The sequence below is a fragment of the Chiloscyllium plagiosum genome, unplaced genomic scaffold (assembly GCF_037043375.1).
Source record: "Chiloscyllium plagiosum isolate Xiang-an unplaced genomic scaffold, Cpla_swu_hap1 HiC_scaffold_8, whole genome shotgun sequence".
In the NCBI taxonomy this organism is placed as follows: Eukaryota; Metazoa; Chordata; class Chondrichthyes; order Orectolobiformes; family Hemiscylliidae; genus Chiloscyllium; species Chiloscyllium plagiosum.
In genome coordinates this window covers 104,482,321-104,499,046 of record NW_028270146.1, presented here as the reverse complement: position 1 = coordinate 104,499,046, position 16,726 = coordinate 104,482,321, and the positions used below count along the sequence as shown (strand labels likewise).

General features: G+C 42.4%; 1 protein-coding gene across 1 annotated transcript in view; it reads right to left on the bottom strand.

Moving 5' to 3' along the window:
- Positions 1–16,726, bottom strand: part of stard9 (StAR-related lipid transfer (START) domain containing 9) — a 299,291-nt gene that overhangs the window by 258,077 nt on the left and 24,488 nt on the right. Inside the window, exon 3 of the mRNA XM_043698518.2 lies at positions 4,578–4,694. Within this exon, the coding sequence (XP_043554453.2) occupies positions 4,578–4,694 (117 nt within the window). The remainder of the gene's footprint in view (positions 1–4,577; positions 4,695–16,726) is intronic.

Here is a 16,726-nt window from a genome sequence, read left to right as displayed (position 1 = left end):
AGTCAGAGCCATTCTTTATTTCTATCATTCAAAGGAGTTAATGTCATTAATCTGCTGTGGACCTCCAAGGGTTTTGAACATGCCTCACAAATGGCATATGATAACAGCCAACAAGTTCAGGCATGAAATGCCTGTGCAGCAGACCACAGGAAGCTTAATACATTATTATTATTACACAATACCTCCTGTAAAAGAATACATAAATCATGTTTGTACTCTTGTAAGAACATAATTTATGAACGTATGAGACAATACATAAAGATATGTTACATGCTCATCATACAATAGTGCTCATATTTCCACACATGTAAGACACTTAAATCCATTGCAACATTATTGGCATCACTCTCAATTTGCATCAGTGATCAACAGTAGTAAAACATCCCCTGGTGTGGTCAGGAGTCCCACTCTGGCAAAGGAAAACAACAGATCAAGAAGGTGAATGAATAGATGGTCTTCGTTTTCCCTGGGCTCTCCTCTCAGTTAGCAGAGCTTTTCATTTCTGCTCACCTTGTCCAGTGCTCATGCCAGCAGTCAGCTTCCAGAGGTCACAGCCTTCAGTAAGTGCCTTTAGTCATCAGTTTTAATGCACATACATATCTCATGGGCAGGTTTCAGAATACAAAATATAGAATCCCTACAGTGTGAAAACAGGCCCTTCAGCCCAACAAGTCCACACCAGCCCTCCAAAGAGTAACTCACCCAGACCCATTTTCCTATATTTACCCCTGGAGTACCTACCCTACACATCCCTGAACACTATGGACAATTTAGCACGGCCAATTCACCGGACCTGCACACCTTTTGACTGCGGGAGGAAACCGGAGCACCCAGAGGAAAGCCACACAGACATGGAGAGAAGGTGCAAATTCCGCACACAGTCGCCCGAAGTTGGAACCGAACCCAGGTCCCTGGCCCTGTGAGGCAGCAGTGCGAACCACTGAGCCACTATGTTGCCCACTTCTTGAAAGGTATGGAATCCAGGAGGTTGTGTCCCAGTGGTCAGTTCATCAGACAGACGTTTTTGGGTATAATACAGTAATCCAGACAATGAGCATGGCATTGCTGGCTTAGCATAAGAACATAAGAAGTAGGAGCAGGAATAGGCCATCTAACCTATCGAGCCTGCTCCACCAGTCAATAAGATCATGGCTGATCTTTTTGTGGACTCAGCTCCACTTGCCAACCTACTCACCATAAACCTGAATTATTTTACTCTTCAAAAATCTATCTATCCTTGCTTCACTGGACAAGGAATTCCACAGAATCTCAACACTTGGGGTAAAGAGGTTCCTCCTCAACTCATTTCTAAATCTGCTCCCTCTAGTTTTGAGGCTATGCCCCCTTGTTCTAGTTTCATTTTCTAGTGGGAAAAAAAGACTCTGCTTCTCTCTCTCTCTCTCATCTATTTCCTTCATAATTTTTCACATTTCTATAAAATTATACGCTGGCACCAACTCTAAATACAATTAATTTATTTTTTTCCCACAGCTCTCTCATCCCAGATGAAGAAATATGGGTGAAAAGATTAACTCTACAAGAGACTGCCAAAGATTCTAAGTAGCAGGCAAAATTATTGATAAATCTAGCAGTATTTAGAGGATGCCAATCTTGTTTGTTTAAAACTGTCTGATTTTAGGTAGAAGAGAAACATGAGTGAGCAGCAACATACAGTCTGCAGCTGGAAATGTACTCAGGAAATTCGACATTCAGTGTATCCATGTAACCATCAACGTTTTAAGCCGACATTATCTCAATAATGTCTTAATTGACGAGAACATTTGTCTTTTGTTTTGCTGAGATTATATATTGAAACATTGGACAGGAGCTTGTTAATACAGACAATTTATGTCCCCAGAGTAGAAAGTGCACATATTGAGGCAGAATGTATTGAAGATGAGTTGATAGCTTCTAACTATTTACACTTACAGGTCATGCTGATTTTGTTTTTGACTTCTCCATGAAAATGTTGTGTAAACTTTCCTTTTTCATTAAAAAAAATTCAGATTTAAGCCCAGCAATTTTTTTAAAATTCTCTCATGTACTGTTGGCTGACAGTAACCAGCATTTAGAGCCTGTCCTGAGTTGTCCTTGAGAAGGTGATGGCCAACAGTCTTCTTGAACTCCTGCAGTCCAATGTGCTGTAGGCAGACCCACAATGCTGTTGGAAATTCCAGAATTTTGACCCAGCACCATTGAAGGAAACGTGACATATTTCCAAATCAGGATGGTGAGTGGCTTGGAGGCGAACATGCAGGTGGTGACATTCCATGTATCTGCTGTCTTTCTAGATGATCGTGGATTTGGAAGATGTTATATAAAGATCGTTAGCAGTACATCTTCTAAGTAAGTTTACATTGCTGCTACTTAGCATCGGTGGAGGGGGATTGGATGTTTGTGGTTGTGATGCCAATTAAGTGGGCTACTTTGTCCAGGGTGGGGTCAAGCTTCTTGCTTGTTGTTGGAGCTGCACCCATCCAGGCAAGTGCACAGTATTCCATCGCACTCCTGACTTGTGCCTTGTAGATGGTGGTCAGACTTTGAGGAGTCAGGAAATGAGTTACTCGCCACAGTATTCCTAAAGCCACTGTGTTTATGGGCAAGTCCAGTTGAGTTTTTGGTCAATGGTTAGGGGGGAATTCAGTGATAGTAGCACTACTGAATGTCAAGGGAAGGTGGCTAGATAGTCCCTTATTGGAGATGGTCATTGCCTGGCATTTGTGTGGTGTAAATGTCAGCCCAAGCCTAGAAATTGCCCAGGCATTGCTGTATTTGAATATGGACTGCTTCAGTATCTGAGGAATCACTCATGGTGCCGAACATTGTACGATCATCAGCAAACTTCCCGCTCCTGGCCTTCTGATGGAGATTATGTCATTCATGAAGCAGCTGAAGATGTTTGGATTTAGTACACACTACGCTGAGGAACTCTGACAGAAATAACCTACAGCTTTACCTTGTGTGAAGGTTTATACTTCTATTTCCAAGATTTTTATTACTGCTTTCTCTAAGAATGAGGATGTCCCTTGATATTAAGGAACTAAGTTCTGCGGTGGGATTGGCATAAATTGGAACTGAAATATGGAACAGGCCTGAGTTTTGTAAATTGCTTTTCAGTATAAGCAAAGATGTCAATTTTATTATCTCACTAATGTTTAATTGAGTGATAAACAGACATAGACCTGTTTTTATTTGCAGAATTACAGTAGTGTACAATATGAAAAGTGGCCATTCAGCCTGCCACGCCCTTGCTCACTCTTGCAAACGGCAACTCAAGTGGACCCCAGCTCTCACTCTTTTCCAAAGTCCTGAAAATCTTTTTCCTTTTCCTGTTTTAAGCCAATCCCCTCGTGTAAGTTAGGATCAGTCTGAAGGAAGACATTCCAATTAATCATAATTCAAACTGTTTCCTGTTTGTTAAGTACCTTAAAGTAAAACTGTTTGGTTAGCAATCCTCCTGTCAGTCAAAACAGTTTCTCCTGATTTACCCTGCATTTCCTGTTGTTTAACATAGCTCGCTACCTGGAGGTGAAACATCTATTGCCAAGCACAACCTTCTACACACTTAAAGTAAATTAATCTTCCTCCAAACAACAACAAAATCTTTTTGTACAACAAAATATAATGAGTGACCTCCTTTACCCCATCTCATGCAGTAATGTGTCAAATACATCAATGAAGAAGAAAAAAATTGCAAATGAAAATTCAAAACCTCATTTACAGGAGCAATATATTTCCTGCTGAGACAAGAATTTAATACCTGGGCTCAGGTGGCCAACAGCTTTGCTCATGGTTGATATTGTAATCTGTTCTGCCTTCCCTACAAGTGGATTGGATTTCAACCCTGAATCAAGACAGGCTATTACATGTACATACAACACTGACGCACGCGCACACAACAGCAATTAACAGGAGTGAAACTGATCCGCAGTGCCAACATGGAAGAGATTCTCAGCGAGTTGAAACTCCGTTTTACATGCCAAATAGCACATAACATGATCAACATTGCATTTCAAAAATAAACAGATGACAATGAGCCACCATAAAATGCAAAAAAGCTACAAAATATATTGAGTTCAAAACATGTTTGCTTTACGGTCCTTTTAGACATATTGATAAATGTCTCAAAAAAAAACTCTTTCAGATACATTTATAAGATAGAGTGGATAATTCAAATGGGAATACAATGCATTACACTTGCATGTCAGCTTGGCTTCATTGGTAGAGCTCCCGCATCTGAATTTTAAACAGATTGGTCATTCAAAAGATTTCATTATATAGCATTGAGTTGCTCTATATCTTCTATAGTATAGTAGATCAGACATTGAATTTATACAACATGCTTCTATATTAGCAGATGTGAATCTCAATAGATGAGTGCAATATATTAGTGCGAGAGCACTATTAATCAAAGAAATGTTAAATCCGACAGCTATGCTTAGTGGCCATGTTTCCAACAGTCAATTAGCCAAACACAATGGCAATCTTAAAACAATGGATGACAATAGTAAGTATATGCTTGAAAAAAAATGCTGCAATGCATAAACAGGAATCTGATAATATTGCTCAATGCTTACCAGTTCCTGAGGTGCAAAGTTTGCAGAGTCAGGATCTACCGACCAGTAACAGTAATCAAAGGTGAACTCGATCTTCCGCTCCCTTGCATTCCCAGGGCTATCAAGTCGGGAATCCAGCTAGAATGGGATTCAGAAAACATGGGCAAATGTAAACACGATTCCCCATCTTCTAAATGTGCAATTTAAATTCTATGGATTTGTCTTTTGAGGGATTTGGCCAATTATACTGGTGATATTATCCATTAGAGAACATAGAACGGTACAGCATAGGAATGAACCCTTCAGCCCATGATGTTGAGCCGAACATGACACCAAATTAAACTAATCCATTCTGCCTGCCATTGGTACATATCCCTCCATTCCTTGCATACCTAAAAGTCCCTTAAATGCCAAACGTATCTGCCTCCACCACCACCCCTGGCAGCGTGGTCCCGACTCCTACTATTCTCAATATAACAAACCTTACCCCTCACACCACCTTTGAACTTCTCCCCTGACCGTAAATGCATGCCTCCTTGTATTAGACATTTCAACTGCGAAAAAGATTCTGATCATCAACCCTATCTATCCATTTCATAATTTTATAGACTTCTGTTAAGTATCCCCTCAGCATCCATCACTCCAGCAAAACCAACCTGAGTTTTTCTAGCCACTCCTTACAGCTTATATCCTCTAATCCAAGTAAACCTCTTCTGCACCGTCTCCAAACCCTCCACATCCTTCCTGTAACGTGACAACCAGAATTGAACGTAATACTCGATGTGTGGCCTAACCAAAGCTTATAAAGGTGCAACATGACATTCTGAATTGTGTACTCAGTTCCCTGACCAATAAAGGCAAGCACCCCATATGCCTTCTTTATAACCCTATCTACTTGTGTGACCACTTTCAGGAAGCTATGGACTTGAACTGCAAGATCCTTCTGTAAATCAATGCTGTTCAGGGCCCTGCCATTAAATGTATACTTTTCCTTAACATTTGAGCTCCCGAAGTGCAGCACCTCACATTTACCTGGATTCAACTGCATCTGTCATTCTGCCGCCCAAATCTGCAACTGATCGATATCCTGCTGTATCCTTCGACAGCAATTTACACTATCCACAACTCCACCTATCTTTGTATCATCTGTAAACTTACTAAGTCTTCCCCCCCATATATATTTTAATTCAAGTCATTTAAGTCATTTAAGTCATATATCACAAACAGCAGAGGTCATAGTACAGATCCCTGAGGACCACGCCTCGTCACAGACCTCCAGCCTGGAAAAACCCCTTTCACCACAACCCTCTATCTTCTATGAGCAAGCCAATTCTGAATCCACGTGGCCAAGGCACCGTGAATCTCATGCATCTGAACTTCTGGATGATCCTACCATAATGGACCTTGTCGAAAGTTATGGTTATCATAGAGTCATACATCTCTCCTATAGGAAAGATGTTGTCAAAGTTGAAAGGGTTCAGAAAAGATTTACAAGGATGTTGCCAGAGTTAGAGGATTTGAGCTATCGGGAGGGGCTGAATAGGCTGGGGCTGTTTTCCCTAGAATGTCAGAGGCTAAGGGATGACCTTACAGGAGGTTTATAAAATCATGACAGGCATGGATAGCATAAGCAGACATGGTCTTTTCCCTGGGTTGGGTGAGTTCAGAACTAGAGGGCATAGATTTAGGGGAAAGATTTAAAAGGGACCTAAGGGTCAACTTTTTCAAAAGCTGGTGCATGTATGGAATGAGCTGCCAGAGGAAGTGGTAGAAAAGCAGAATGGTTCCATGCTGTACATCTCTATGACTCTATGTGACAATTAAACCAATATTCAAACTGCCATCAATGAACTTGATACTTGTGGAGCTCCACTCCAAAAAAGCTCCAACAAATATCAGGATAGCAACATCATAGGAATGCTAAGACAAGATAGTGGACATTTAGGGTGTCAGTAGGCAGAAACGGGTACTGCAGATGCCAGAGATTAGAGTCAAGATTAGAGTGATGCTGGAAAAGCACAGCAGGTCAGGCAGCATTCAAGAAGCAGGAAAATTGACATTTCGGGCAAAAGCCCTTCATCAGGAAGGATACTTAGGGTGTCGTTATCAATTCAGTTATCTCAGGTTGTTTGTTCTTGGCCACTGGACATATGGTTAGAGGTGAGGAACAAATGTCAGAAACAGCTACCAGCTCCCAACTAGCCCAGGGACACGTCAAAAATAATTCAAGTAGGTATGGAAAGAAATACGTTTCGTACAATTGATTTTGAATTTCTGTCACTTCGAGTGACAACATTGTTTCGAGTTGAAACACGGTGGCACAGTGGTTAGCACTGCTGCCTCACAGCGCCAGAGACCCGGGTTCAATTCCCGCCTCAGGCGACCAACTGTGTGGAGTTTGCACATTCTCCCCGTGTCTGCGTGGGTTTCCTCCGGGTGCTCCGGTTTCCTCCCACACTCCAAAAATGTGCAGGTTAGGTGAATTGGCCACGCTAAATTGCCTGTAGTGTTAGGTGCAGGGGTAAATGTAGGGGAATGGGTCTGGGTGGGTGCGCTTCGGCGGGTCGGTGTGGACTTGTTGGGCCGAAGGGCCTGTTTCCACACTGTAAGTAATCTAATCTAATCTAATATTAGCAACACAGAACTAGTGCTTTGGTTGTAATGATCTCCATGCGAGACTCCAATGTACAAGACAAAATGAATCACTGGTGACTCCTGTCAAGCTCAAGAAGCCATGTAAACATTTGTCAATTAGCATCATGTAATAGCAAATTGAGCGACACAGACAACTTTTGTTTTTGGTTAATTAGGCGTGGGACACGATCACTAGTGTTTACATAGGTATTTTAAAATGTAGCAGGTCACTTCATAGACGAAACACATGAGCAAGCTTTTTTCAGTGAAAACAATCCCAAATTATATGCAATCCTGAAACACCTGTTTTCACACAAGCTCTCTCTAAAATAAATTCCGCTCTATCACAATGCCAATAAGGAACAGCACATAGCATTTCACACATGGTACTGAAAATGCAACCCAACATTGAAGCTCACCTTTGACCCAAACTCTCCTCAATCGCAATTTACCAGTCAGTGTGCAATAACAATTTAGAGGATACACTGAAAATCATACATTGCTATTCCCAATTAGCTTTGGAGCATGGAATAGGTTATATTTGTACAGGATTGGTGCACTAAATCTATCACAAGCAGCAAGTGGATTGCTATGCATGCAGTAGCAGTTTAGAACACAAAAGATTAATGAGAGATTGAAGCACTATGGAATATTGAGCAAGGATCAGTTCATACTCGTGTGTGAAATGGTTTAAGCTGTAAGTTATTGGCCTGATCAGGTTACAACACTTTAACAGATTGATATTCACATGTTCAATTAGGCAACAAAAGATTTGCAGATATTTACAACAGTCTGATTGTAAATTATGACTTTAGAACAAACACCAATTTCTATTTTTCCCTTCTGGCACTTACCCAATCCAAATGCCACGCTGGGGAAGAACACAGCTCTTTATTTAAAAAACTAACACCATGGTTAAATAAAAACATACAATTAACAAATTATTACAAACATTTCTCATCAGGGGATGTAAAAGACAAAAAACAAGAAAAATAGGAAGGAGTATGTGAGGGATAGAAGAGAGGGGTGGGGGTTTTGCACCACAGCCCCTAAAAGCCCAGCTTATTTTTTAAAAATGCCACCAATTAAAACAAAATACCAAAGTCACTAAAACCAAAGTTTTTTTTTTAAAATCAACCTGTTCATAGACAGGATGCAGCTGGAATTTGAACCCGGGACTTTCAGACCCAGGGACAGGGAAACTTTTTATTCATTGACAGGATGAGGGCATCGCTGGCTAAACCAGCATTTATTGCCTATCCCTAATTGCCCAGAGGCCAGTTGAGAGTCAACCACATTTCATGCGGGTCTGGAGTCACATGTAGTCCAGACCAGGTAAGGATGGCAGTTTCCTTCCCTAAAAGGGCATGAGTGAACCAGATGGGGTTTTACAACAACAATTGACAATGGATTCATGGTCATCATTAGACTCTTGAATTCCAAATTTTCTTTTATTATTGAATTCAAATTCCACCTTCGGCCATGGCGGGATTCGAACCCGATTTCCTAGAACATTATTTGGGCCTTTGCATTAACAGTCCAGCGATAATACCACTCGGTGATTGCCTCCCCTTATGGCACTACCACTGTGCCATAAGAGTGACAAGACCCAGGTGCTTTCTCTTATTGTCTAAATCAACCGTTGCAGAGGCGTTATCTCACACCCCTGGACCAGGTGGGACTTCAACCCAGGCCTCCCGGGTCCAGATGCTGCAGACATAGGCCGCTTGCAGGATGAGAAAGGGAAATTAACATTGGGTAATGCTGAAATAGCTGAGGCCTAAAATAACTATTTTGTGTCTGCCTTCACAGAGGAAGACGTGTTTAACATGCCAAAGAATGAGGTTAAGAAAAGATTGGAGGTGAGAACCTCAATTCAGTTGTTATCACGAAAGGGGTAGTGTTGAGCAAACTTGAGGGTCGAAAGGTATATAAGTTCCGTCGTTCTGATGGAATGCGTCCCAGGGTGCTGATCAAAATGGCACAAGTTATTGTAGATGTATTAGTGGTAATTTACTAAACTTCATTGGACTCCGGGCAGGTCCTGGTGGACTGGAAGACGCCGCTGTTAAAAAACGGGTGTAGGCAAAAGGCAGGTAACTATGGGCCAGTTAGCTTAACATCTGCGGTCAGGGAAAATGCTGGAGGCTATCATTAACGAAAATAGTGAAACATCTGGATGAAGGGGGTTCCATCAGGCAGGCGCAGTATCAATTCAAGAAAGGAAAGTTAGGTTGTGTTTGACAAACTTACTGGAGTTGAGGATGTGACAAGCATGGTGGATGGTGGGAAACAGGTGGATGTTGTATACTTGGATTTCCAGAAGGCGTTTGATAAGGTGCTGCATAAAAGACTCATCCAGAAGATAAGAATGCATGGGGATGGATAGAGGACTGGTAGAAAGCCAAGAGATGGGATAAATGGGCACTTCTCTGGTCGGAAATCAGTGGTGAGTGCGGTGCCACAGGGCCCACAACTATTCATGATACATATAAATGATGTGAAAGCGAAGACCAAGTGTAATATATCCAAGTTTATTGACGACACTAAACTGAGTGGAAAGGCAAACTGTGCAAAGGATGTAGAGGGTCTGCAGAGAGCTTTAGATAGGTTAAGTGAGTTAGCAAGGGTCTGGTAGATGAAGTACAATGTTGGTAAATGTGAGGTTATCCAATTTTGAAGTAAAAATAGTAGGTCAGTATTATTTAAATGGTGGAAGATTGCAACATGCCAGATGTTGTGCAGAGAGACTTAGGACTGCTCGCACATGAATCTCTAAAAGTTTATTACAGATACAACAGATAATTAGGAAAGCAAATGGAATATTGGCTTTCATTGCTAGAGGGATTAAATTTAAGAACAGGGAGGTTCTGCTACAATTGTACAAGGTGTTGGTGAGGCCACACCTGCAGTATTATGCGCAGTTCTGGTGTCCTTACTTGAGGAAGTATATACTGGCTTTGGAGACCGCGCACAGTGTGTTCACCAAGTTGGTTCCGGAGATGAAGGGTTACCCTATGAGGAGAAGTTGAGCTGCCTGGGACTGTACTCGCTAGAATTTAGAAGAATGAAAGGGGATTTTATAGAGATATAAAATTATGCAAGGGATAGAAAAGATAAAGGCAGGCAAGTTGTTTCCGCTGATGGGCGAGACCCAGGACTAGGGAACATAGCCTCAAGATTAGAGGGAGTAGCTTTCGGGCAAGAATGAGGCGCAACTACTTTTCCTAGAGAGTAGTGATCTATGGAATTCTCTGCACAAATAAACAGTATATTCAAGAGATAGTTGGATGGGTTTTTGCACAGGAGGGGAATGAACGGTGATGGGGATAATGCAGGTAGGAGGAGCTGAGACGATGGATAGATCAGCCATGATCTTAATGAATGGCAGAGCAGGCTCAACCGGCTAAATGACCTACTCCTGCTTCTATTACTATGAAGGTATGACACTGACACTACCACTGCACCACAAGAGCCCTGAAGAAGCCAGGTCTTTTTCTTCTTTTCTTAAAAGTATGCAGAACCGCTCTTACAACTGAATATTTTTTCTTCCCATCACCAAATCACCCATGGTGCTTTTTTCATCTACTAATGACTAACAGTAAATTACCCATGTTTGTAAAGTAATCATTTCCATGCAAAATCTGTTAAGGGTAACAGAAGGCAAGGGAATGGTTAGGAGAGGGAAAGTAAGAAACAAGACTCAAACCAGCAATCTTCAGATCATGTCACAATGAACCACAATGAACTCAGACCGCTTACCATTAGACTGCACAATTACCAAGAACCCAGCTCATTAGTACAAAGTCCAATCAGCATCACCTACTCTAATCCAGCTTTAAAAGGTCCTGTATATCTTATGCTGACAATAGGTGTATTAATTTAATTCAAATAGAGATCACCTTGGCAGGGATTAAATCTCAATTCTGGAGTAAAGTACAGCATTTAAGCCATTTGCGTAATGGTGGCTCAGTAGTTAGGACTGCTGCTTCACAGCGCCAGGGACTAGATTCAATTCCAGCCTCGGGCAACTGTCTGTGCAGAGTTTGCACATTTTCCCTGTGTCTGCGTGGGTTTCCTCCCACAATCCAAAGATATGCAGGTTGAGTGAATTGGGTGTGCTAAATTGCCCATAGTGTTCTTGGATGTGGAGGATAGGAGCATTAGTCAATGGTTAAATGTAGGTGAATGGGTCTGGATGGGTTACTCTTTGGAGGGTCGGTGTGGATTTGTTGGGCCAAGGTGCCTGTTTCCACACTCAGAATTCTATAATTAAAAAATATCAATTTCAAATAAAATTGGTTGGATAGTAAATAGTGAGGAGGACAGCCTTAGATTACAGGAGGATAATGGATAGGCTGGTCAGATGGAATTCAATCTGGATATGGAGGAACCTCTATTATCCGAACGAGGTGGGCGGGCACTATTTCGTTCGGATAATCGATTATTCGGTTAACCGATTAAATGCCTTTCCTCTGGGGCTCGGAGTTTCAGTCTGCTCCCTGTTGAGGTTACGAGGCAGCAGCACACAGCGTGCACACCCCCCACCCTGTCCATCAACACCCCCAATCCAATTCCATCTAACGCCGCCCGACCCCTCTCTGGCGCAGCCGGACTAGACACCAACAAGACTGCTGCTGCTGCCGCCGCCTTTTGGGGGAGTGAGTCTCTGAACAGCAAACGCACAGTCTGTCTCACACACTCACTCACACACACTTTCTCACACACTCTTACTGCAACTTTTTGACAGGTTCTACCTTTGTCCTGTACAAGGCAATGTTAGAGAGATTATCTGGGGAAGGGAGGTTTAGGGTACACCCCTGTGTAGATCTCCAGGGAAAGTGTGGGGAGAGAGAGAGGGCAGGAAATCATTTGGAGACGGCTCCTGTTTAATCACTGTAAACAAAAGACACAATCAGTGTTGGAAACACATCTTTGATGTAATGTTTTTATCGGGACCTTGAGATTTCCTTCAGATAATCCGATATTTAGATAATTGATATTCAGATAATCAAGGTTCCTCTATAAATGCAAGGTGATGCACTTGGGCAGGACAAACAAGGAAATGGAACACATGTTGAACAGGAACACTCTGGCAAGCACAGAGGATCACGGGGATCTTGGTGTGCATATTCATTAATCTCTTAAGTGGTTAAGAAGGCATGTGAGATACTGCCTTTATTAGTCAAGGCATAGAATTTCAAGTCGAGAAGTGTGGCGCTGGAAAAGCACAGCAGGTCAGGCAGCATCCAAGAAACAAGAGAATTGACATTTGGGCATAAGCCCTTCATGAGGAATATGGAGGGGGAACAGACAGATAAAAAGAAGGGTGGGGTAGGGTTGGGGGGGGGGGGGGGGGGGGGGGGGGGGGGAAGGTAGCTGGGAAGGTGCGAGGTAGATGCAGGTGGTGGGTGACGGTGATAGGTCATACGGGAGGTGGAGCAGATGGTGGGGCGGGGCGGGAAGGAAGATGGACAGGTAGGACAGTTCAAGTGGGAGGACCCGAGTTGGAGGGCTGGATCTGGGACGAGGTGGAAGGAGGGGAAATGAGGAAACTGTTGAAATCAATTTTGCTGCCGTGTGGTTGGAGGATAGCATAGAGTTTAAAAGCAGGAAAGTTATGCTAAAGTGTTGATGAGGCCACAGCTACAGTATTGTGTGCAGATTTGGAACCCACGTTTTAGGAGGGACTTGATAACATTGGAGAGGGTGCAGAGGAGATTAACCAGGATCTTGTCTGGGCTGGAGCATTTCAGTTAGAAAGAGAGAGGCTGGACAAAATGGAATTGTTTACCTTAGAGCAGAGGAGATTGAGAAGGGGGACATGATTGAGATGTATAAAATTATTAGGAGCATGGACAAACTAAACAGAAAGAAACTTTTCCCTGTGACGGACAAATCACTGACCAACAGGCATAAATTTAAGGTAAGGGGAAGACAGAAGGCTTAGAGGAAATAAGGGAAAACAATTCTCACCTAAAGGGGTCGGTGGGAATCTGAAACTCACCAAATGTCAGGGTGGTAAAGGCAGAAACCCTCATAACATATAAGTAGTATATACATGTGCACTTATGGTACCAAAACATACAAGGCTATGGGCCAAGAACTGGAAATGGGAATAGATGAGTAAGTTGGTTATTGTTGACCGGTGTGCACACAATGGTGCTGTCAATCTCTTTGACTCTAAATTAAATATCCTTGAATGATTCTATGACTATACTATCAGTTTACAACAACAAAGTCAGCCAAGCATCAGTTAGCAGGCAGGTGGTAGTTTAGTTTGGGATTATGTTCGGCATGGACTGGTTGGACCGAAGGGTCTGTTTTCATGATGTATGACAATGACTGTGACCTTTTGTGTTCCTTCAATCATGCCATAATTCCATACTTAATCAAAATAATTGATTAATTAATGCTATTCAGTAGCTGGACTTGTATGTCTACATTTATTTTAGCATGGTCAGTCACTTGGATCGATTGAGGAATTTTACATCCCCCAACATACAATTGCCAATGCTATCTAGAAGGGGGCAACTGTTCTATAGGGTATGAGATTACTAAGATCAACATGCAGCATTCTTTACAATACAGCGAGACACACAGTTTGCAAAGGCACAAGAAAAGTCCAGCATCTTAATAATGGAAACTGTGATGATATGGGGCATGGGTTGGCTGTGATAGATTGGGAATGTTACTGAAAACAATGATAGTGGATAGGCAATGACAAACATTCAAAGAATGAATAAGTGAACCACAAAAATTGTTTATTCCTGTCTGGTGCAAGAGTAAAGAGAACAGTAGCCAAACAATGGCTTAACAGTGAAGTTAGAGATAGCATTGCAGGCATTTAAGTTGGCAAGAAGAAAAACAATAGATCTGAGGATAGGTTCTGGAGAACTTAAGAACTGACTATACAAGTTCTGTAGGCATGTAAAGGGAAATGATTGGTGAAAATTACATTCAGAAATGCAAGAATTTATAATGGGGAAAGAAGAAATGGTTGACTAACTAAATTCATACTTTGTTTCTGTCTTCACAAAACAGGACACAAATAACACCAGAACTGATAGGGTTTAAAGAGGGGGAGGAATTAAAGTAATTATGTACTAGTTGAAAAATGATGTTGGGAGAAATTGGTGAGATTGAAGGCTGATAAATTCCCACAAACTTTGATAATCGATATTCCAAAGTAATTAAGGAAGTAGCCCTAGAAACAGTGCACGCATTGAAGGTCATTTTCCGAGATTTGCTTGATCCTGGAACAGTTCCTACAAACTGGAGGTAGCTAATGTAAATGCACGTTTTAAAAAGGGAGGTGGAGAGAAATCAGGGAATTACAGATTAGTTATATTACGATGGGAAGTTGGTGGAATCCATTATTTGTGGGCGGCACGGTGGCACAGTGGTTAGCACTGCTGCCTCGCAGCGCCAGAGACCCGGGTTCAATTCCCGCCTCAGGCGACTGACTGTGTGGAGTTTGCACGTTCTCCCCGTGTCTGCGTGGGTTTCCTCCGGGTGCTCCGGTTTCCTCCCACAGTCCAAACATGTGCAGGTCAGGTGAATTGGCCATGCTAAATTGCCCGTAGTGTTAGGTAAGGGGTAATGTAGGGGTATGGGTGGGTTACGCTTCGGCGGGTCGGTGTGGACTTGTTGGGCCGAAGGGCCTGTTTCCACACTGTAAAGTAATCTAATCTAATCTAATTATCAAGGATTTTATAGCAGAACACTTGGAAAACAGTGGTAAAATCAGACAAAGTCAGCATGGATTTGTAAAAGGGAAATCTACTGTAGTTCTTTGAGGATGTAACTAGTAGAGATGATCAGGGAGTCAATGGATTATGGGAGCCAGTGGCTATGGGGAGCATGGCAGCTTGGTAGTTAGCACTGCTGCCTCACAGCGCCAGGGACCCTCCGGCAACTTCATGTGTGGAGTTTGCACGTTCTCACAGTGTCTGTGTGGGTTTCCGCCTCATGCTCCAGTTTCCTCCCACAGCTTAAAGATGTAAAGGTTAGGTGGATTGGCCGTGCTAAATTATCCATAATGTTCAGGGATATGTAAGTTAACCATGGGAAATGCAGGATTACAGGAATAGGTCTCGGTGGGATACTCTTCAGAGGGTTGCTGTGGACGTATTCGGCTGAAAGGCCTGTTTCCAAACTGTGGGGATTCTACGGATTCTATTAAATAGGGAGGATGGGTCTGGGTGGGATAGTCTTCAGAGAGTCGGTACAGATTGGGGCCAAATGGCCTCTTTCTGCGCTGTAGGGAATTTATGATTCTATGTAGTTTATTTGGACTTTCAGAAGGCTTTCAACAAAGTCCCATCTCAGAAATTAATGTGCAAAATTAAAATACAAAGAATTGGAGATATTGTATTGAGGTAGATTAAAAAAAAAAGCTAAAGAAACAAGATGCATAAGAACAAATGGGTCTTTTTCTGAATGTAGGCAGTGACTAAAAACGTCAACTCTCTTACACCTCAGATGCTGCCTGAGAGTGCCACACTTTATCAACCCTCAGAGATTGTACGCCTTCCTATTGACATAATTTCTCAATTTACTAACAAGGCAACTGCATCCCCACGGCCTGTCCTTTTGACATTCAGTTCCCATTCCAGCCATATCTCTGTGACATCCACAACACCATACCTGGCAACTTCAATCTGTACTACAAGCTTATTTACTTTGTTTGGTATACTGTGTTCATTTAAGTATAATACTTTCAGTGCTGTGTTGGCCACCCCCTTTCTTATAACTGTCTGTTTATCTGCTGTGTCAGAAGTTAGATTCCTCACCCTGTCCGTACTTTGTGTCATATTAGTTGTTCTGGAAGCTTTAATAACCTCTCCTGAGCCCTCTTCCCCTTTAACCTTTTCCATAATTTTCCATGCAACTGAACCCACACTTCCACTATTCATTTTAAAGCACTATCTACCATTCTAGTTATGTGATTTGGCAGGATTCTGGTCCCAGCATGATTCAGATGGAGCCTGTTCCATTGGAACGCCTCCCTCCTTCCATTGTACCGGTACAATGTCCCACAATTTTGAAATGGTTTCACAGAATCACAATATCCCTACAGTGTGGAAACAGGCCACTTGGCCCAATAAGTCCACACCGACCCTCCGAAGAGTAACCCACCTAGACCTATTCCCCTAACCTATTTCTCTACATTTACCTCTGACTAATGCACCTAACCATCCCTGAACATTATGGGCAATTTAGTATGGCCAATTCACCTTACGTGCACATCTTTGCATTGTGGGAGGAAACCAGAGCACCTGGAAGAAACCCACGCAGTGCAAACTCCACACAGTGGCTGGAATTGTACCCATGTGAGACAGCAGTGCTAACCACAGAGCCACTGTGCCAGCCCTTTTGAGGCACATGTTTTCCTTTTTAATCTGGTGACCCTGAGCCAACTTGCTCATGGCTCAGGTAGTAATCCACAGATTAGTACATTTCTGGTTCTGCTTTTCTAATTTAGCTCCTAACTGCTCATACACCCTCAGCTGAACCTATCTTGACCTATATTG